The sequence below is a fragment of the Leopardus geoffroyi genome, chromosome C3, assembly GCF_018350155.1.
Source record: "Leopardus geoffroyi isolate Oge1 chromosome C3, O.geoffroyi_Oge1_pat1.0, whole genome shotgun sequence".
NCBI lineage: Eukaryota > Metazoa > Chordata > Mammalia > Carnivora > Felidae > Leopardus > Leopardus geoffroyi.
In genome coordinates, this window is record NC_059338.1 from 92,803,999 (window position 1) to 92,828,243 (window position 24,245).

At 38.0% G+C, this 24,245-nt stretch overlaps 1 protein-coding gene across 1 annotated transcript in view; it reads left to right on the forward strand.

Annotated features, from left to right (window-relative positions):
• Positions 1-21,981, forward strand: part of LOC123585557 — a 62,021-nt gene extending 40,040 nt beyond the window's left edge. The window contains exon 4 of the mRNA XM_045453856.1: positions 20,460-21,981. Coding sequence (XP_045309812.1) covers positions 20,460-20,499 — 40 coding nt within the window. The 3' untranslated portion in view covers positions 20,500-21,981. The remainder of the gene's footprint in view (positions 1-20,459) is intronic.
• Positions 21,982-24,245: the final 2,264 nt, after the last annotated feature.

The following is a 24,245-nucleotide window of genomic DNA, read 5'->3' on the forward strand; positions in this document are numbered from 1 at the left end:
CTTCTGCATGTTGGAGGAAACCACCAACAAAACAAAAAGGCAACCTGTTGAATGGGAGGAGATATTTGTAAATGATATATCCAATAAGGGCTTAATATCCAAAGTATATAAAGAACTTATACAACCCAACATCAAAAAGAACCAAATAATCCAATTAAAAATGGGCAGAGGGCCTGAATAGACATTTTGCCAAAGAAAACATAGGAATAAATGGATGGCCAACAGACACAAGAAAAGATGCTCAACATCACTAATCATCAGGGAAATAAAAATCAAAACCACAATGAGATATCATCTCACACCTGTCAGAATGGCTAAAATAAAAAACACAATGGGGCGCCTGGGTGGCGCAGTCGGTTAAGCGTCCGACTTCAGCCAGGTCACGATCTCGCTGTCCGGGAGTTCGAGGGCCGCGTCAGGCTCTGGGCTGATGGCTCAGAGCCTGGAGCCTGTTTCCGATTCTGTGTCTCCCTCTCTCTCTGCCCCTCCCCCGTTCATGCTCTGTCTCTCTCTGTCCCAAAAATAAATAAACGTTGAAAAAAAAAAATTAAAAAAAAATAAATAAATAAAATAAAATAAAATAAAAAACACAAGAAATAACAAATGTTGGCAAAAATGTGGAGAAAAAGAAACACTCATGGGCTGTTTGTGGGGATGCACACTGGTGCAGCCACTGTGGAAAACAGTATGGAGGTTCCTCAAAAAATTAAGCAAGAATTACCATATGATCCAGTAATTCAACAACTGGTATTTCCCCAAAGGAAAAAAAAAAACACACTAATTTGAAAAGATATATGCACTGCTATATTTATTGCAGCATTATTTATGATAGCCAATATATGGAAACAACCCAAGTATCCATCGATAGAGGAATGGATAGAGATGATGTGGTATGTGTATGCACAAACACACACACACACGCGCACACACACACACACACACACACACACAAATGGAATATTACTCAGACATTAAAAGGATGAGAGCTTGCCATTTGCAACATGGATGGATCTAGAGGATATAATGCTAAGTGAAATCAGTACAAGAAACATAAATTCCATATGATTTCACTCATGTATGGAATTTAAGAAACAAAGCAAATGAACAAACAGAGAAAAAAGAGAAAAAAAAAAAAAAAAAAAAAAACGGCCAGACTCTTAACTACAAAGAATAAATTGGTGGTTGCCAAAGGGAAGGTGGGTGGGAGAGGGGCGAGATAGATAAAGGAGATCATGAGTATACTTATCATAATGAGCACTGAGTAACATATAGAATTATTGAATCCTTATATCGTACACTGTATATTAATTATACTTTGATAAAAAAAAGAAAGGGGCACCTGGGTGGCTCAGTCAGTTGAACATCCAATTCTTTATTTTGGCTCAGGTCATGATCTCATGGTTGGTGAGATTGAGCCTCATGTCGGGCTCCAGGCTGACAGCATGGAGCCTGCTTGAAATTCCCTCTCTCTTCCTCTGTCCGTCTCACCCACTCACACTCTCTCTCAAATTAAATGTGTGTGTGTGTATACATACATAAAAATTTTAAAATAATAAGAATGTTCTGATTGGTTTGATAGTTGTATTTCTTATGGCAAATTAATAGGCAGCTCTTTCTGTTTGACAAATCAGAAAGCAAAAATGTGGCTCATATTTATGTAACCAGCTTGAGAGTCAAATAAACTTCCTATAGTACATTCTTTCCTCTAAACATAATACATAAACTTATTAATCAAGTGTGAACCTTTCTTCCAATGTCAGCATTATAAATCGGCTCTGTCTTATACCTTAAAAATTTTCGCCAGAATGGGAACATTTCTATTTAAATAAAAAAGCTATAAACCAAAGATCTTATTCTAGGAGTTGTTTAAATTTTTAAACACCTCTCAATGGATATTTATGAGTCTTGGACCAGAGAATCAATTTTTGTCTTTCTAGTAACTACTTGAGATTATGAAATTCAGTAGAAATATTTTATTATATTAATTAAGAAACATTGTAGGCACATGTTTAGTAGTAATAGCAATCAAACAGTATTATTAATGAAGGGGTGGATGTAAAAAAAAATGCTATTCCTCACTAAAACTTATCTTGATTCACTTTCTAAAAATAACTCAATATATTTTATTTCTCTGATACATTTATTACAATTCTCTGTGAATATCATTTAGCCTAGGTAGGATATTTCATTAATTAAGTATAAATTGTACCTTGTCAAAGCAGGAACTAATAAAGTTATGTGTAAGTATTAACATAACTGAGCATAAATGATGAAAATTAATCTAACCAAGATGCCAATCATAAAAATAAATTACATGGGTTGAAGAAAAATGTGAACATCAAATAAAAAAGAGGAATTGCATTCTAAATCTAAGGCAAGGTACATGGGTAGGGTTGACTTCCAGATAAAGACAGTTTTAGGTTCACAACTATAACCAGTCTTAACTTCAAACTAACAAATTTTAATTTAGTTTTTTATCCTGAGCTGCATCCATATGTCTCTATTTCATGATGAATACCATCAAGAATGACAATGCAGGATGAGTTAAACCATCATGAAGCTCCTCCTAGAATGAAACGCCAGCAATGTGAAGGTAAAGAAGACAAATTAAGTCTAAAATTAATGCACAGGGACATCTGGGTGGCTCAGTCGGTTAAGTGTCCAACCAGCTCAGGTTGTGATCTTACAGTTCATGAGTTTGAAACCCGCGTCAGGCTCTGTGCTGACAGCTCGGAGCCTGGAGCCTGCTTCAGATTCTATGTCTCCCTCTCTCTCTGCCTCTTCCCTGTTCACACTCTGTCTCTCTCTCTCCCCCCCCCCAAAGTAAATAAACATTTAAAAAAAAATTTTAATAAAATTAATGCACATTACCAGCATCCCCAAAACACTGACTCATGAACAGGCCAAAGCAAACCCTTTGTTATATATTCTTCAATTTTCAATGTTTCCTGGATAACTCAGTAAGTATGGGATTTTTCCAACAGAAAACAAATGTCTCTCCAAGAAGCTGTGAGTAAATAGTAGCAATAATAGTGCTAATAGTAAATTGTCAGGAGAAACATTCAATGAAGGCAAAAAAAAAAAAAATACACTAGGTTATTTCTATTTCATTGTTTCCATTCATTTTTTAAATTGAAGAATAATTTCTTATATTAGTTTCAGGTGTGTAATATTCAACAGTTCTATACATTACTACTTATTATGATAAGTGTACTGTTGATTTCCTTCACCTATTTCACCCATCCCCCTACCCACCTCACCTTCCATCTGGCAACCACCAATTTATTCTGTGTATTTAAGAGTCTGGTTTTTTTGTCTCTTTTTTCTCTGTTCATTTTTTTTCTTAAGTTTCATACATGAGTGAAATCATATGGGATTTATCTTTCTCTGACTTACTTTACTTAACATTATTCCCTCTAGATCCATCCATTTTGTTGCAAATGGCAATATCTTATTCTTTTTTATGGCTGAGTAATATTCCATTATGCACACACATGCACACACAGAAACCCACAGTGATCTTTCTTATATTGTACTTTTCAATGCTCACAAACACCCTGTAAAATAGTCACTTTGAACTATTCCCATTTTACAGATGAGGAAACTGAAGCAGAGAGAAGCCAAGTAATCTTATGTTGGAAGATGGACCAGATGGTGGGGCTGGAAATATGAAGCCAGGCAGTCTCACTCTAGAATCTACATTTAAAAGCACTATCTGGGGGCACCTGGGTGGCGCAGTCGGTTAGGTGTCCGACTTCAGCCAGGTCACAATCTCGCGGTCCGTGAGTTCGAGCCCCGCTTTGGGCTCTGGGCTGATGGCTCAGAGCCTGGAGCCTGTTTCCGATTCTGTGTCTCCCTCTCTCTCTGCCCCTCCCCCGTTCATGCTCTGTCCCAAAAATAAATAAACGTTAAAAGCACTATCTGCCTCACTTCACAATCTTTTCTTTTTTTTTTAATAGCATTTCAATAGAATGTCATATAGTTACTGAAACTTCAGGGTTTTTTTTGAGTTTATTTATTTTGAGAGAGAGAGCAGGGAGGGGCAGAGAGAGGGAGAGAGAGCGAGAGAGAGAGGGAGAGAGAGAGTTTCGAGCAGGCTCCACACTGTCAGAATGGAGCCCAATGCAGGGCTCGATCCCACAAACCATGAGACCACGACCTGAGCCAAAATCAAGAGTTGGTTGCTCAACCAACTGAGCCACCCAGGCTCCCCACTTCATGATCTTTTCTTAATGTCAAGGGGACTCTAATACTTTGAGAACAGACATATAACCTCTTCTATTGTACTATTGAGTCTTATCATTTTAACAATTGCCAATTTGTGTGAGTTGCTTCCATTTAGTGGCAACAATGAAAGTGAACCCAGAAATTGTGATGGCCACCAATTCTAAATTAACCATGTTACTACCATGGCCATCTGTGACATTGGCTACATGTTTGTACAGGTTCCTTCTTCATTACCAGGACTAAACTTCCTCCCTTGTCTACCTCACAACTCTCAAACCTTCAACACTCAGATTAAAAGGAATCAGTTGCCTATTTTAAAACGTGCTGATACTCCTGGGACAGTGCAATGAGTCACAACATCCTCTGGACTCCATAGCATCCCTGGAATTTTACTCATCTATCACTCACTACATGAATTATAGACAGTATGTGTACCTGCCTACATAAAAGCTTCATGGAGATAGGACCAGCATCTTATTTATCTTGGTCTTCCTTATCATACCAGTTATGTGCTTAAAAAAAATATAGGCTGTTTGGGGCACCTGAGTGGCACAGTTGGTTAAGTATCCAACTTCGGCACAGGACAGGCACAGCACACTCACGGTTCGTGAGTTCAAGCCCTGCATTGGGTGAGCTCAAGCCCGCTTCAGGCTCTGCACTCTCTCCCTCTCTCTCCCTCCATCTCTCTATCTCTGCCCCTTGTGGGATATTCTCTCTCTCTCTCTCTCTCTCTCTCTCTCTCTCTCTGTCTTTCTGCACTTCACTCACACTCTCTCTCTCTCAAAAATAAATAATAAATTGTATTTAATGTAGGCTGTTTCATGAATGTTGTAGAAACATAAAATCTAGTCCAATCTTATTTTTGCTGTTTGAATTCCTTGTACTACAATTCTTCTAGTATATCTACTGAGGGCTATGTGAATGTGAGCATAGGGTCCAGTTGTTTTGTGAGTATTTAGCTCTGGGTATGAGGAAACTCAGGAATTGAGAAGAAAGTAAGTAAACATTAGGTATAAGATATTTTTATGTGTTTTTATGTAAAAAGTAATACTAGTTGTAGAAAAATATAATCACAAGACAAATCTGTAATGGCATCACATTACTTTAACATCTATATTCCATCTAATCTTTTTAATAGCTGTTCTTAAGCCATTAAAAAATAAAAAGGAATAATAATAAAGCCTCTTGAAAAAGTAAAATATTTTAGTTTAAATGATATGTTAAAAAGAGTAAAGGAAATGAGTAGTTACTAAAGACAGATATGGTGATCAATAGTAATTCCATTCATTCATTCATCAAATTACTGTGACTTGGCATAGTATCCTGCACTGGTTAACCCCTGATAGATTAAACAGAACTGCAGAAAACATTTTCTCTTCTATCCAATAAGTTCACCCATGAAAAATTTCCAACCACCCACTGAGCAAAAACAAATTAGGGATAATCCCTGCCTTAGGTGAATATATATACTAATCTCTTGTCAACCTGTGGGGTCTATCATCCTGGAAAATCGTACTTTTGTCAAGCATTAGGTTGGCACAAACCAGGGTCTCATATAAAATAGGGAGTTATAATGATTGAAATGGCAATTTTAAATATATTCTTAAAAGAAGCAGCTTCCAAAACAAATCAGATCCATGGCATTAAAACCCAGACATATTAGGTAACACTTCTCATTAATCACCTTCTTCTGTTGTTCAGGATACATTGCTATGGTATCATTTTGCTAAGACAAAAATGATTTCTCCACAATTTTAATACCTTGCAGGTCTTTTAGGTCTTCATATGCTTGAACTAGCCCTTGCTGGCTTGAAATGTAATGTGGTTAACACTTGCATTCTTGCTATTTGTTTCAACGTGCTCAGCAACATCTGCCTTATCATAAATGATCACAGTGCTTGAGGGCAAGGTTTTCCTGATCTCATATCTGTAGAGATGGAGCTTATACACACACACATACCACACACACACACACACACACACACACACACTTTCTGTCTGTAATATCCTCATTAATTATACACCTGTGATCTCCAAGAGTGAAGAGCTAAATTTGGGTTCATTAACAAGACTGAACTAAACCACATATTTTTTCATTAATGTTGTTTATATATACAAGACCTCATTAGCTTTGTAAAAAAAAAAAAAAAAAATCAACGCCTAGTATGAGACAGAGCCCTATTTTGTAATGTTATTCCAAACCTGCCTCTGGGAAGAAATTAGCCCTCCTGAAAAAAATGGATAAGCATTTTCTCATGAGGTCTAATGGGTTTAAGACTTCTGAGAAAGCAATCATTCATCCACCCTCCCAGCTGACTCACTCAGTGACTATTACAAAACATTACTTTCTATGATTCAATATAGATTAGATAATCATCCCCTTTTCCTATAAGTGTCCTTACCAAGACTGAATCCTTGAGTTAAACTTCTAGATGCCTTTTTGCTTGTGTCTTGCTTATAATTAACTCCTCCAAAAACTTTTTTGAACATCTCCATTAGCATCATAGTTTACAAAAGAATCTTCTAGTAAAGAAGACAGTGAAATAAGTTGATAATTACAGTGCAGTGTAATAATGCCACTTTATAAATCTATCCAGTGTGATAGATGGAGATGTGTTGAAAGTAGACTGGGACTGGGTTAACACAAGAGAAATTGAAGGTTGGAGAATTTCTGTGAATATTTCATAGACCACTTTTCATTCAATGTGTCTGTTTAATCATTAGTTATAAGATAGGTATCATTTCCTACCTATTTTTGCTAAAAGTACATTGTTTTACCTATGTGACAGCTCATGCAAATCTTTTGGGAATGGCTTGGAATTTAACCACCATGGTAATGTCATTATTTATGAAAAAATATGTTACAAATTCTAACCAAAAAAAAAAAAAATCCCAAGTTGACATTTGAAACAGAGCCAATTGGTAATTCAAGACTTCTTGCTATCTGTGTGGGAGAATATAAAATGATGAAAATAATTCTTAGATAAATTCAACTGGATTATGCTCAGCAAGATCATTCTCAAAAAAGCAACTCTGATTTTTGAGTTAAAGTCCCAGGTATTTGATAATAGGAAGGAGAATTTCAGCTGATGGACACGATAACATTAGTCACAGAATATAAATCTTCTGTTACAAATCAATCCATTGGCATTCTGGTGTGTGAATTAGTCTTTTGTAAGTTAGAAAAGTCTGTGTTAGGGGCAGCTGGATGGCTCAGTCAATTAAGTGTCTGACTTCAGGTCAGGTCATGATCTCATGGTTCATGAGTTTAAGCTCTGTATTGGGCTCTGTGCTGACAGCTCAGAGCCTGGAGCCTGCTTCAGATTTTGTGTGTGTGTCTCTCTCTCTCTGCTCCCCCCCCCCCCACCTCTCAAAAATAAACATTAAAAAAAAAGTCTGTGTTAATGCTAAAGTTGAGTCCTTGTATATACACACAAGGTAACAGAATCAGTCCAAAGGCTTTAACTAGATATTGACTCTGTCCTTGGTGCTGTCCAGGTAATATTTCTTATTCGCTTCATTGTTTACTGTTAATGACTTGGATAAAGGTGTAGCCAAAAAATTTCCAGAAGACACTGTTAACAAAATCAAAACTGAAAAAGACTTATATTAACTAAGATGAACCAAAAATTCACAAATAAGAAGTTAACTAAGAACAAATGTAGGAAACAATTGCACAAATCCAGGGAGATGTGACTTAACAGCAGCAGGTATAATAATTTTAAAAATCAGAGGGGCTTATTATGGGTTAAATGTAGGATACAGAAAAAAGGTCATATGAACTTAGCCTATTTTCAAATGCAATTAATATTTAGTAACTTCTTATTTTACACTATGTTTGGGTCTTCCAGATTATCATTAAAGGTTTACAATGAGAAAGGAGATCAATCAGTTTTATTCTGTGAAGGTCAGGCCCCATTTGAAGAACAGTGCTATGTTTGGATCAAAAGGGGACAGTTTTGTATGTTGAATGGAATTGCATGTTTGGGCTTGCAAGTTTTTAGTGAAATAAATTCTCCATAGAAAATGTCTAACAGTATTTATTATAGAAAGGTGTTTAATACAGAATTTCATGTTTACCATTAGCTGAATTCTAAAAAGTGAAATGGTTAATAGAACAGGGTGAACTTGTATGGAACATTGTTCAATTTTTACCATCTGAAGAGTGCTCCTGAAAAGTATCTCAACCTCAGGTGACTTCAGCTTGACAGTCTAGTGGTTGAATCAACAATTTCTGATATTGGCTGATAGCCAATTTTTGTCTGCATCATATCTGTTAAAAAAAATTTCACTTAATCCCATAGAGATATCTTCTTAAAGTCAAATAAAATGAGAATCACCTAATTAAATCAATGAGCAAACTTCAATCTTTGGCAAAACCAATCTCAGCATAGCAGCAAAGGTTTTTTTCCATCAGGGAAAAGGACTTCCATTCAACCCTGAATTTAGGACAAACTCTACAGAACTGGAGTTCCATGAACTATTAATTTAACAGATAAGAACTAACTCCCAGATGTTTCATGCTATTTAAAGTGAAAGATTCATTTGCCTCTGAGCTACACTCAGAAAACTTCAGATAGTAAAAGGCTTTTCAACATAAATGAACTAAGAAAATTACATGAAAGTCAATTTGCTTTCCTACTTGGAAACTTTCAACTTCTGGGATGAAAAAATGAGTACAATTTTCCATAAATTTATGGATCCAACTATGTGAATGCAAACACCAATAATATATCTTAATGGAAACATGGGAAGTTATTGCTGGCATCCTCTACTTCCCCATTAGAAAACCAAAAGACTGTCTGTTCTCCCATATTTCACGAAGTGGACTAGTTGGTCTCTATGGCCTGTATTTGGAACAAGAATAATAAATGCAATCTGGGATGAGTTGTAAAACCACACTAGATGGGCTGGAATGGCACAATTTAAAGGAGACACTGGGTTCTTAATCCCATCTTTAGGCTTCAGGCAGAGTTTTTATTTCCTTTTATTGGGAAAGACCTGCAGGATGCAGCAGAGACAACTGGCAAAACTAAATTTCCAAAAGCCAAGTACAACTGAGCACATGGTTATGGAGTCAGACAGACCTCGTTTCAGAGTGTGTCTGCCACTTACTATCAGATATTTAAACCTCCTTCCATCTCAGTTTCTCTAGCTGTGATATGGGATAAAAATATTACCTACAGCAGAATAAATAATATATAGATATCATAATATATGCATATAATATTTCTTGCTAGAAACTAAATAGTGCCATGTCTAATTTCACTCCCCACCTATCAAGTTCCTTTAATATAGAAAATGCTGAAGAAATATCAGTGATTATCAATATCATTATTATAGTTATTGGCAAGAATTAACATTAGCCCAGTGGTTACAATCAGTCTATGAACCTAGACTAAAGGTTTAAATACAACCTCCACTCTTTCCTAGTGACCTTGGATAAGTTACTAAACCTCTCTGCTATCAATTTCCTTGTCTATAAAATGGGGATGGCACTTAATTCATAAGCTTTTCATAAGGGTTAAATAAATTAACACCTAAAATGTGCTTAGATTCTCAACAAATGATATTGGAACAACTGGATATCCACATGCAAAAAAAAAGGAGGAGGAGGAGGAGGAAGAGGAAGGGGAGGAGAGGGAGAAGGGGGAGGATGAGGAAGACCAGGAAGATCTTACACTCTTCACAAAAATTAACTCAAAATGGGTCACAGACCTAAATGTAAAACACAAAACTATAAGAAAAATTAAATGACTTGAGTTTGTTGATGACTTTTTAGATAAAGCAACAAAGGCACAATCTGTGAAAGGAATAATTGATAAGCTAGACCTCTTTAAAATTAAAATTTTTCTGGGGGACCTGTGCGGCTCAGTTGATTAAGCCTCTGACTCTTGTTAGGCTCAGGTCATGATCTCATGGTTTGTGAGATGGAATCCTGCATGGGACTCTCTACTGTCAGCACAGGGCCTGCTTGGGATTCTCTCACCCTCTCCCTGTCTCTCTCTGCCCTTCCTGTCTCGTGCGTGCTCTCTATCTCAAAATAAATAAACATTTAAAAAAGTTAAAGTTTTCTGATCTGCCAGATATCAAGAAAATAAAAAGACAAACCACATAGTAGAAAATATTCTCAAAATACATATCTGTTAAAGGAATGTTATCCAAATTATACAAAGACCTTTTAAAGTCAACAATAAGCAAACTACCTTAACACACACCTTACCAAAGAAAATGCATGATGGCAAATAAGCATACAGAGAGATACTCCGTATCATATGTCATCAGGAAAATGCAAAGTAAAACAATGAGATACTACTATGCACATATTAAGATGGTCAAATCCATTGACAACACCAAATGCTGATGAGGATGTGGATCAACTTTCATTGCTGATAGGAATGCAAGGTGGTACAGGCATTTTGGAAGATAGCTGTGGCTTCTTACAAAACTAAACATATTCTGACCATAAAATCCAGTAATCATGCTCCTTGGCATTTACCCAAAGGAGTTAAAAACTTAGGTCCACACAAAAATCTGTACACAGATGTTTACAGCAGCTTTCTTTGCAATTGCCAAAACTTGGAAGCAGCCAAAATTTGCTTCAGTAGATGAATGGATAAATAAACTCTGGTATCTCCAGACAGTAGACTATTATACAACACTTTTTTTAATGTTTGTTTGTTTTGAGAGAGAGAAAGAGGGAGCATGAGCAGGGGAGAGAGAGAAGAGAAAGAAAATACCAAGCAGTTTCCTGTGCTGTCAGCACAGAGCCTGATGTGGGGCTGGGTCTCAGGAAATGTGAGATCATGACCTGAGCTGAAATCAAGAGTCAGATGCTGAACCACCCAGGTGCCCCTCAACACTTTTCGAAAAAGAGCTATCGGGGCGCCTGGGTGGCTCAGTCGGTTGAGCCTCCGACTTCGGCTCAGGTCAAGATCTCACGGTCCGTGAGTTCGAGCCCCACGTCAGGCTCTGGGCTGATGGCTCAGAGCCTGGAGCCTGCTTCCGATTCTGTGTCTCCCTCTCTCTCTGCCCCTCCCCCGTTCATGCTCTGTCTCTCTCTGTCCCAAAAATAAATAAACGTTAAAAAAAAAAAAAGAAAGAAAAAGAGCTATCAAGCCATGAAAAGACATGGAGGAACTTTAAATATATATTACCAAGTGAAAGAAGCCAATCTGAAAAGGCTACATACTGTATGATCCCAACTGTATGACATTCTAGAAAAGGCAAAACTATGGAGACAGCAAAAAGATCAGGGTTGCCAAGAGTTGAGAGAGGAGGGATGAATAGGCAGAGCACAGAGGATTTTTAGGGCTGTGAAAATACCCTGTATGATACTATAATGGTGGATACATGAGAGAAGACATGTTGCTCTAGCTCATTGTAACACTGAGCATGTTTAGAGAACTTTGTTATGATCTGTGTTAGATCTCATTGTCAATTGTACATGTGACACTTGTCCTTCCACACTCACCCTTTTACAGTAATTCCTTTTTTTAAAATTTAATTGTTTTTCTATAAAAATTGTTACCAAGTGTAAACCATCCAATTTGTAACCACAGATAGAAATACAAACTACAGAGTAACTGAATCATCCTCTCATGATGTTTTGTAGCCATGAGAACTGAAGGGTCAAATGGAGCTCTTCATCTTCTTGATAAAATTGCTCAGGTCAGGGGTGCCTGGGTGGCTCTGTCGGTTAAGTGTCCGACTTCAGCTCAGGTCATGATCTCGCGGTTCGTGGGTTCAGGCTCTACGCTGACAGCTCAGAGCCTGGAGCCTGTTGCAGATTCTGTGTCTCCCTCTCTCTCTCCCCCTCCCCTGCACTCACTCGCTCGTGCTCTCTCTCTCTCTCTCTCTCTCTCTCTCTCAAAAATAAACATTAAAAAAAATTTTTTTTGATTACTCAGGTCTGATGACTTCAGGGGTTCCCCAAACTGGCTTTGTCTCCCTTGTATTTCACAGAGTAGTAGAAAATATTAAAGATTATACATCATTTGCTTTCTAAACATGTTTTGACCTTGTATTTTCCTGGTTCTTCTCCTTCCTTTTTGATTTCTTTCTCTCTTACCCATTTTGCTGCCTTTTAGTCATTGTTCTGTGCTTCAACACCTGGTGTCTTTAAGGCTCTGGCTTCAGCAAGCAATTCTTCTTTTGGTTAATTCCTTTAATAATAGTCTAATCTACTCCCTTAGAAGATAGATGATATCCAAAAATATGCCTTTGCCTGTATCTTCCCATGAAGATTCTGGTGTCAAACAAGATATGTCCTTTTGGTTGTCTGGTTGTTAGACTCATATCTGGCATCAAAGACCTGTTTTAGCCTTAAAATACCCCAAACAAAGTCCTATTATGATAACACAAACTCTTATTACCAATAAACATTGGCCACCTTCCCAACTAACTATTCCATCAAAGGGAGTTTGCTTATGCTGGTAGCCATTTGCTTTTTCTTCCACCCACTTGTGCATCTAACAAGAGGCAGCTCCAGTCCAGTCCTTCTCCCTCCCTGAAAGTCTATTTCATATTCTTTTCACCCTTCTTCCAGCAAGGGTCCTGAGTACTATTGAGTTCATAGCTTATTCTCTCATTGTTTTATATACAATAGTTCTTTTCTGTGCAACTAGATAATAAACTATTCTAAGGACTCAAGCCTAAATCCTCAGTTTTATTTCCAAAGCACAATAGCCCATTGCTAAACCTCTAATAGCAATGTAGTAAATAACTGGTGATTGACTTAGTATTATGATATGACTCTGACAGTAAGAGATACAGTCCCTTCCTTCATGTAGCTTACAATCTAGTCTGAAAACTAGATATTAAAATAGCAATTATTACCAATAATTATGTAACTAGAGTTGCAATTAATACTAAAATTGTCTCTAAGATCCAGTTTTAAATCACTACGTCTCTCTTCACTGAGTCTTTCTGCTCCCATATTCATGAAGGGAGCTGTCTCTTCCAAATTTCAAGCTCAGATTTATTTTTAAAATTGTTTCACTCCTCTGACTCTTACTCTGTGGTTCTCAAACCTGGGTGATTTTGCCCCCAGGAGACATTTTGGCAATGCCTAGACACATATTTGGTTGTAATTTAGGGAGGGAGAGGGAGATGTTACTGGCATCTGGTAGGTGGAGGCCAGAGATACTTCTAAAAATCCTAGGCACTGGACAGCTGCCATGACAAATAATTGTACAGCCCAAAATAACAATAATGCCAAGGCTGAGAACCTCTGCTCAAATGCTTTCTCTCTCAGATGTCTTCTGAGTAGTTTTCTTCTCAGCCCACCTTCCATGTGTTTTTCTTAATCTCTAGAGTTATACATGATTATAATGACCACACAATGGTTTTTACAATAAGATCTCTTTTGCCTCAGACAGAAACTAATATTCATAGAATATGTATATTATTTGTGAGGGTGGAGTATTTGTCATAGAAAGATAAATGTAAGTTGCTGTCTCCTACAGAAATGAGTTTATTTTCTCACTCTTAGCCTTCCATTGGAAATAGGTAGTATGTCAAAGACAGCCTGCTTATTATTCTCCATCCTTAAGACATGTTTCCATGATGCATCTGACAACTTATACTCAGATTTTCTTCAGATATAATGACTGTACTATAATAAACCTGAAGCCTATCGTAAAAATCCCCTAAATGGTTGATTTAATCATGTAACCCATCAATTCTTCACACAAAAATGTTACATCAAAGATGCATGTATTTTTAAATTTTTCATTGATAATATCTAAAACAAATAAATAAAAAAAACCAAACTACACATAACATCTTTAATAGCACAGAATGTTATCTAAAAGCACAATGGCTTCCAATAGATTGGTATCAGTTCTTTCATTTCAAGAAGCATATGTTAGTTTGAATCCTATTTGAATCTTGAATATCCTAGTTCAAAACACAAATAATACAGCAAACCAAGAGATTAATTACTTTAGAAATCTCTGAAGAAATTTCTACTTTGGAGTAAGTGTGAATCTCTGACAGAGACCTCATGTCTTCACTTGATCCAGCCATTCTGGTCTCCATACTGTTCCTTGAAACTTGCAGGGAAGCTTCTGTCTCAGAGATTTTCACCTTGTTCGCTCTCCCCAAAACTCACACGTCTCATCCTCTTACTCCCTTCACGTCTTCACATGTCACTTTCTTGGGGGGCCTTCCCTCACCCCCTCGATACTCTCCACATTTCCTGCACTACTTTTCTCCACTGCGCTCATCGCTGTCTAACATGCCATATATTTTACTTGTTTGTTATAGTAAGTATCCAATAAATGTGTGCTGCGTTCGTTTAGTAAATAAAAAGGAAGGAAAGATGAGGATGCCAGCAACATCCGTCCTGCTGGAGTGGATTTAGTAGGCATGGTCTGGCTCTGGAGCACTATTTCTAGTGGCAGCTTGAACTCCAATCCAAAGCCAAGGTGGTGTGATCATGGAACCAAGTGTCCCAACAATGCCTTCCTGATTTTTCAGCTTCCTGACAGTGGTAGAAGTTACTCTTCCTCAGTTGATATTCTGAGAGTCACTCTTGGAGACACAGCTAGAGCCAGCCCTTCTCCACAATCTACCTCATTCACCTTAGATTATCCAGATGCTTCCTATTAGACACAACAGTATATCCCCATTTTACAACTAGGAAGCTGAACATCAGGAACACTAAAGAACAATACGTCAAGCTTAAGTTTATATGATCCCACAAACGAAATGAACACTTCTAGATTCCTCTTTCAGTGACTCAGAATAGTTAAGATTTACTTGGTACCAGATATTCCTCCTCCTAATCCCTCAGAAACATCGATTTCTGGAACTGAGGAATACATATATTCTTTCCAGCCGCCCTTTGCCTGGAATAGTTTGCACCTGCTACTGATGCCTGTTAAGACTGCTCCCAAGAGGCAAGAAAATCTTGTATCTCAGTATTTGAGTGTTTTTACACAATGATCCTGTATGGTATTTTTGTGGAATTTTCAGTGTATGTTGTACTGGGAAACTCCAATTAAGTCACAAAAATCATTTGGTATGGTTATGAAACATCCGTTGTGGGTTTACAGTGCATATTACGGATTCAAATCTTCTTGCAACTAAAAGTGGCTTGTTTTCCTTCTGTGATTACTCAGTTGATGACTTCTGTGATTTGGGACAATGAAAGACTGAGAATCTAGCTGTTGCTTCCTGTCTTTTGCACATTCTGTTGAACCAGCTAAACTGTTTTTGTGTCTACTTATCTTTCGTGGATCTGTGGAGTTTGCTTTTGAAACTGAAAACGTTTTTGGAGAAAAAAACCATCTCAGAAAAATATCATGGGGGGAAATCCTCTCCATTATTTATATAATGTTTATACAAACAAGCCAAGGACAGGCTACTTCTCCGAAGAGACAAACTTGGTAAGAGAGGATTCCATAATATAGGAAGCAAATGAAGGAGAAGATATCAGAGGATGAATTTTTTCATAGATACTTGAAACTTAGTAATACAAGGTTGTCAAATAACGTGTCAACTATGTTATGGGGGTGTTTGGTGGGGAAGGGGGGGGGTGGGAGAAAGGAGAAGGAGAGAGAGAATCTTAAGCAGTCTCCATACCCAGCACGGAGACTGACACAGGGCTCAATCTTACCACTGTGAGAGCATGACCTGAGCCAAAATCAAAAGTTGGACATTTAACCAACTGAATCACCCAGGTGCCCACCTATATTGAATTTTTAATAAATTGTTTTTTTCTGTTCACTTAAAGAGTTATTCCATGAGTGTTAAGAATTGGTCCAAGAAATTACAGAAGGAATGAACAGTCTTTCTAAAGTTGTAAGATAATAAGAAATTGTCATTATTAGTAAAAGTGATTAAAAGAAAAGAAATATTCTTTCTACCATCAAAATCAACCACAAATCACCCCCTGCTTAAATAGAAATCAGACTCTCATAACAAAGAGAATGTGCCTAAAAGATGGCACTTTCATATTATTTAGCATAATAGTTTATTAGGTTTAAAAGAGAAGAGATAGAGAGGGGAGAGAGAAAGAATAAATTTTTTGCTACCATCAGGGGCACCTGGATGGCTCAATTGGATAAGCAGCCGACTTTGGCTCAGGTCACAATCTCATGTTTGTGGGTTCAAGCCCCATGTCGGGCTCTGTGCTGACAGCTCAGAGCCTGGAGCCTGCTTTGGATTCTGTGTCCCCTTCTCTCTCTGCCCCTCCCCCTGCTCATGCTCTGTCTCTCACTCTCTCTCTCAAAAATAAACGTTAAGAAAAAAAATTTGTTAATCTTTCCTACCATCAGTATAAATTATATTTTTAAAAATGATTTTATATTAATGAATTCTATCACAAAAAAAAAATTAGAAAAAGTTATCCTAAAAACATTTTATAGCAAAAATAAATAATAGGATAATTCTTAAAATGTACCAGGAAGGCTCAAAGCAGAGGAATTACCTTAAGTATATAGGGATTGGAGAAAGACCCTGCTACACAAGGTCAGGCATGTGTAGAGTGGAGAAGGAATCCCTAGGAAGGACAAGTTTCATATTTGGATATGTAGGAAAGGCCCAGAATATAAAGCATTAAATTTCACAGCCTGACACATTGCCACGCACATGATAGCTCATTAAAATATTTGTCAAAAAAAAAAAACGGGGCGCCTGGGTGGCACAGTCGGTTAAGCGTCCGACTTCAGCCAGGTCACGATCTCGCGGTCCGTGAGTTCAAGCCCCGCGTCGGGCTCTGGGCTGATGGCTCAGAGCCTGGAGCCTGTTTCCGATTCTGTGTCTCCCTCTCTCTCTGCCCCTCCCCCGTTCATGCTCTGTCTCTCTCTGTCCCAAAAATAAATAAACGTTGAAAAAAAATTAAAAAAAAAAAATTTGTCAAACACAGTTTGATACCAATGATGTCTGCTGAGCATAGGTGCATATGACAACTCCTTTCTTCCTTCTTCTCGTCTTAAATGGTGAAGTGATACCCAGAGCAACAGACACCATGTTCCAACCATGAAGCCACAATATTTTAAGGACGAAAGAGCATAACTGTGAGGCTATCAAGGAACTTCTTCCACCAGATGTTTTGTCAAGTGAGATAATTAAATGTCTTATTCTTTATTCCTGAAACCACTGTTTTTTATTCCTTGTGGGGGGAGGGGGTCATTTATTACTTTCAGGAAAAAAAATGCATTCTTAATTGATACACACCTAAAAGGAAAATTTTATCTTTTATCCTCAAAAATAGGCCTGGTCTGATTTCAAGACCCCTTTACCACAACACTCCCAGACAAAGAAACAAACAAAAAAGTCATCTGCTGGTTGATATTTGCAATTCTTTATTTAATGGAATACTTTATCTAGAACATGTGATATTGACTCATAATTGATTGTATAGCACCTGCTTTGGGCATTATCTTTGGGTCTGCTCCAAAAGAGAACTTCCCGTTTTGGGAACTTTTGGCTCACAAATGCAGATAATCCTCAACATATCTATTTTTTAATTATTACAGGTTTCCTGGTTCAGCTATTGCTAAGCTTTCGTACTCAAATTAATCGCACTGCTACCATGCATTGCACACATAACACCTCTGAGGATTTTTCCTCATCAACCATATTTTTTCTGCATTCTTCCCTCAAATAGTCACAAAACACCCTTTGTGCCAGTTATCAATTTATTGTCTGTCAGCTCCAAATCTACCTTTCTTTGTCTTGCTTTGTGATACAGAGGCTGGACTAAGTGAACTTTTCCCGGTTGGCAGCTGGTGCAATGTTAGGCTTTGTCAGCAGGGGGCGTGGAAGAGACATTACTGGAGGAAGGGGCTGCACTTCCCGGTTCCTCTGTGCAGTTTTTGCTCCCCCACCCCCTAAAAGCAAGAAATCTAGGGGACGCCCAAGGGAGTTCACACTCCAGCAAGTTTTGCCAGAACCACTGCAAAGTGTCTAGCACCGCAGGGGGTGGCTTCCCAGTGAGTTTCCCCAACATTCCAGAACACTGATTACCACCTAGTTTCATTGGGGCCCCAGCAGGTGGTGGCAGGTGGTTTTCGGCTGGCCCTGACTGGTGGCACTGCAGCTGATTTCTCTGCCATTAAGTAGAGCACAGCCACACCCTCTCCATCAGGGTCTGGATGTCAGTGTTTTCTTCCTTTCAAGCTTTTTCCTTTCATAGGTACTGATCCTGAGCTGTAGAAGTTATTCCCTCTACCTACTATTCTTGTAATCTGAGTTCTCTTTATTGCTTAGTTGTTAATCCTCTGTTATTAGTTAACTATTTAATCCCTTAGTAGTTAATTCCATGGGATAAGTTTATTAGTTCATTATTAAATAGTAACACTTTATATTAAAATGTTCCACTCAAACTACTGAGCGATTTCTATCTCCTGGATAGATCCTGACTGACACATCATCTCTAGGTCACTCATAGGAATTCTGCATGGCGTATCTTTATTTCACACAAAGGTCAGGAGTCTACTAACTTCCAAATATCAGTTGTAATGTCAGGCCAAATTTCCAAACCTGGAAATCCAGTACATTAAATTTAATCAATATATATTATTTTGCAAAGGTCCAGGAAAAGGAAAGACTCAAAAACATTGAATTTCAGTTGTGGTGATCTTCCTTAAACTCATTAAGATTCATTTTAATTGTGGTCCAAGACAACATTTCAAATATCAGTCTGAGAATTAAATTGCACATCTAGGGGCACCTGGGTGGCTCAATTGGTTAAGCGTCTGGCTCTTTGTTTCCAGCTCAAGTCATGATTGCAAGATTCATAGGATAAGCCCTGTGCCCGGTTCTACACTGCCAGTGTGGAGCCTGCTTGGAGTTCTCTCCCTCTCCCTTTATCTCTGCCCCTCCCACTCCCAAAATAATTTTTTTAAAAATTGCACATCTACATATTTCAAGTTTGGGGGCGTGTTTGGGTATCAGAAATGGACTACTATTGCCTACAACTCAAGAATTTGAAATATTTTTTATTCCTGCTAATAATGAGACTATAGGCAAACTACATTTTTTAATCTACACTTGCAATCCATCCTACTGAATATCAGAACATTTGAGATCCTTAGGCTCTTCACTATCCTTTGTCAAAAATGACCAATTATAGAGAAAATATTTACAAATCACATATCTAATAAGAATCTATTATTCAGAATATGTTAAGAATTCATACAACTCAACAAAGAGACAAAATAACCAATTAAAAATGGACAAAGTGTTAGAATAGACATCCTTCAGAGAAGATATATAAATGGCCAACAAGGACATGAAAAAATGCCTAATGTCATTAGTCAGAAAAATGTCAATTAAAATCATAATGAGATACCATTTCATATCGACTCAGAATTTTTTAAATGCAACATAAAATAACTGGTGTTGGTAAGGATATTGAGAAACTGGAACTCTGATACATTGCTGATAGGAATCTAAAATAGTACAGACACTGGAAAAGAGTTATGCTGTTCAGTAATTACCATGTGACTTAGCAATTCCACTCCTAGGCATATACCCAAAAGAATTGAAAACAAGCATTCAAACAAATGTACACAATGTTCATAGCAACACTATTCACAATAGACAAAAGATAGAACCAATACAAATGTTCATCAACTTATGAATGGATAAACAAAATCTGGTATATCTGGAACGTTGTTCAGCCATAAAAATGAGTGAAGTACAGACAACAATGTGAATGAGCCTAGAAAACATTATGCTAAGTTAAAGAATCAGGCAAAAAAAAGTCACATATTGTGTAATTCCATGTATATGAAATATCCAGAATAGGAAAATCCATAGATTAGTGGTTTCCAGGGGCTGGAGAGAAGAGGAAATAGGAAATAACTGCTGAATGGGTATGGGGTTCCCTTTTGGGGTGATGAGAATATTCTAGATAGTAGTGATGGCTATACAACATTGTGGATGCACTACACTAAATGCCACTGAATTGTACACTACAAAATGGTTAAATGGTGAATTTTATATGTATTTTACCACAGTAAAAAGATAAATTATGAAAGGAGAGGAATTGGAGGTGGAAAACATAAACAATTATTTCAAGAAGTTTTGTTCTAAAGGGAAAATAAGAGATGGTACAGTAGTTGAAAGGGGATGTGGAGGGACGAGTAAGTTTTTTAAACATTGGAAATCTTGCTGCTATGTAACAGTTATCAAATAGATGCTTATTGAATGGATGATTAGATGTAGGCAGAGCTTACCTGGGAATGAAAAGATGAAGACTGCCATTGATCTTCCAGATCCTTGACAGATGACATCATGATCCACCTTTGCCTCTGATACTCATAGCCTCACTTTGCTAAAGAAATGAATCATGGCAGGAGAGAAGCAACATAAGGCATGGAAAACCATAGAGCCTAACTAATGCATTGCTTAAAATATCCAGTAGATTTCACCCCAGTTGATCTTCCTATAATGAGACAGTGGATAAAGGCTCTCTGCTTAACAACAAGGTAGGTAAATGAGAAATCTTTTCAGTTTCCAATTGATGGTGAAAAAATTTGTTGAACTGAGTGTTTATACATAAGTGTACTTTAATAAATTCCAAGTGGTCAACAGCAAATGCCAGTTGAAAACCATTCTGTGAATCTTCGGAAATTTGCTTATTTAAGGTTAAAATTATTCACTTCTCAATCTCATTTTTTTTTATTTTTTAAAAATGTTCAATATTCTAAACATATGCAAAGATAAAGAATTTAAAGTGATCCTTTATATGCACTTCACCCAAATTTGACAACTGTCAGCTCAGAGCCAACACAGTTTTATTTATAGCCTTACCCACTCCTCTTCCTCCTTCTTAGGGATTATTTTGTAATACATGCCAAACATCCTATCATTTAACATATAAATATTTTAATATGAATCTCTAAAGGATAAGAATGCTCTTTAAAAATATAACTACAAGTGGAACAAGATGGCAACAGAGTAGGAGGACACTAGACTCATCTCGTGTCATGAACACAACTAGATGACTATCAAATTATCCCAAATACCCCGGAAATTGACCTTAATACAGAACAAATTCCACAACTAAAGGGAGAGAAGAGGCCACACCGAAGATGGCAGGAAGGCAGGATGTGGTTTAGGGAGAAATGGATCATAGGTGCTGCAAAGGGAAGGGAGCCATGGTCACAGAAAAGGGTGAGAGAGAGAGAGGAGCACACAGGAGAACACACAAGGAGGATGCTTCCCCAAAGCCATTGGCTTGGAAAACAAGAGGGGCTGAATTTTGTGAGTTCATGAAACCATCAGGGCTTAAAGCCCGTAGTGTTAAAAGTCAGTGAGCTTGGCTGGGATAGACCCCTGAGGGCACTGTCCTGCTCCAGGAGAGAAGGCAGGCAAACAACAGGGGGAGGGGCTGGGACAGACGGTGTGAAAACAGCAATCTGAAGAATGCCTGGGGCACACAGTACGGATATTATTCACTAGTCTAGGAGCTTCCCCGTGAGGCAGTTTTCACAGTGATTCCTCTCCAGGAACAAAAGACCGTCTGGTGCCATTTCACTCTCCTACTCCTCAGCATAAACACAGAGCCACTCGCAGGAAGCAGCGCAGCTCCAACACAGGCTACCTAACTTGCTTACACCAAGTCCCACCCCACTGCGGTCTGGAGGGATGGCTCTTCTCAGTCAACCTTGCCTCAGTACCAGCATGGCAGACCCTTTCCCAAGAACACTAGTGATGTGGAAACCTAACACAGGCTAAGGGCAAAGCACAAGCTAGCACATGACCACCACCACCACCCCCACCCCAGGTGGGATATGTGTGATATTCCTCAGGCACTCCTGGCTGCCCAAGAACAAAGGAAAGGAAAGAAAACAAATGGTTAACTGATAGAGATCACAGTCATACAATACATGGGTCTCCATCAGTTTACAAATATCTTAGTAAATTACAACAAAAAGGCAATCTTATCAATAGCCTAATCTCCAGAAACCTGTAGACTCAGTTTCCTGGAACCCCAACATCACCCCTCCATAGTGATATGGGGAACAAAGGCAAGAAGGAAAATAGCAGGTAAAATTAAATTTCCTTATAACCTGCAGCCCATTGACAAATACTTGGGACTGGCAGAGTAGAACATTTCTCCAGGAACTCCCTACTCTCTTAATGTTAATGCTCTGCTAGAGGGAAAAACAACCTTACTTTGACAATAGCTAGACCTCTAATATCCTGTGAATCTTCTTTAGCATATGAAAATCTCTTTGAAAACTTTCCCTTGACTTTACCTTCTCCAACTCCATAGTATATAACCTGTCACTCTTCACAACCCCAGTGCAGCTCTTTCTGCCTATGGGTCCTTTCCCATGCTTTAACAAAATCACCTTTTTGCACCAAAGATGTCTTCAAGAATTCTTTCTTGGCTGTCCCCACCATCACCCCAAACCTCATCGCCAGCACAAACCCCTATCCACACCGTGTCTCCTGACCAGAGAGTTCTACAGGGCCTCAGTTCTGGTGGAGTTGGTGTTGGATCTCATTTTACAAGCAGACCAGAGCACACCTAGTTAAAGTTGCCACATTTAGGCCAAGGACCAAACAATGCCCACTGCAGGCAAGAAGAGCCTCTGCAAATGAATGGCCTAAAGGATATAGAGCAGCCAAAACTCAACAGCAGAGCACATACAGTACACACTGGAGACACTCCATGAAGCACAGACCGTGGGTGCTACATGACCTCTTCTTCATAAAGCCATTACTTTTAGGAGCAGGAGGCAAAAAAGGCTTTTCTAGAAAACACACAGAAGAAGGCAGAGACTTAGCAAAATGCCAAGATGGGGGAATGTATCCCACATGAAAGAACAAGATAAGGTCACAGTCAGATATATAAGTGAAACAGATATAAGTAACATGCGTGATGAAGACTTTAAAGCAAAAATCATATGGATATTCATTGGGCTTGAGAAAAGAATGAAAGACAAGCATCCAACTCTTGATTTTGGCTCAGCTCGTGATCTCACAGTTTCATGAGTTCGAGCCCCACATCAGGCTCTGTGTGCTAAACTAGCTGAGCCTGCTTGGGATTATCTGTCTCCCTCTCTCTCTGCCCCTCCCCCACTCATGCTTTCTCTGTCTCTCTCAAAGAAATTTTAAAAAAGAATCAAAGATAAAGAATGCAATAAACAAGATTGGAAACAGCTTGATGCAATGAACAGCAGGCTGGAAAAAATAGAGGAATGAATTAATGACCTAGAAGACAAAGTAATGGAAAATAATGAAGCTGAACAAAAGAGAGAAAGAAAAATTACGCAACATAAGAATAGACTTGACGAACTCAGGGACTCCATTAAAATATAATAACATTTGTATTATAGGAGACCCAGAAGAAGAAGAGAGAAAATGGGGCAGAAAATTTATCTCAAGAAATAATAGCAGAAAACATCTCAAATCTGGGGGAAGAAACAGCTATCCAGATCCTTGAGGCACAGAGAACTCCCATTAAGATCAACAAAAGCAGGCCAACACAAATTAAATTTACGAAATACAGTGATAAAGGAAAACCTTAAAAGCAGGAAGACAAAAGACGGGCTTAACTTATAAGGGAAAACCCATAAGACTAGCTGGAGATTTCTCGACAGAAACTTGGCAAGCCAGTGGGTAATGGCATGATATATTCAATGTGCTGAATGGGGAAAATCTGCAGGCAACCATACTCTATCCAGCAAGGCCATCATTCAGAATAGAAGAAGAGATAAAGAGTTTACCAGACAAACAAAAATTAAAGGATTTCGTGAGCCAGCCATGTAAGAAATATGAAAGGGGACTCTTTGAGTGCAAAGGAGAGACCAAAAGTAATAAAGACAAGAAAGAATCAGTGAAAATCTCCAGAAACAACAACAAATCAAGTAATAAAATGGCACACAAAAAAGTATCTATCAATAATTACGTTGAATGTAAATGGACTAAACACTCCAATCAAAAGACATAGGGTATCAGAATGGGTTAAAAAAAATAAAATTAAAATTAAATAAATAAATAAAATAAAATAAAATAAAATAAACCCATCCATATGCTGCCTATAAGAG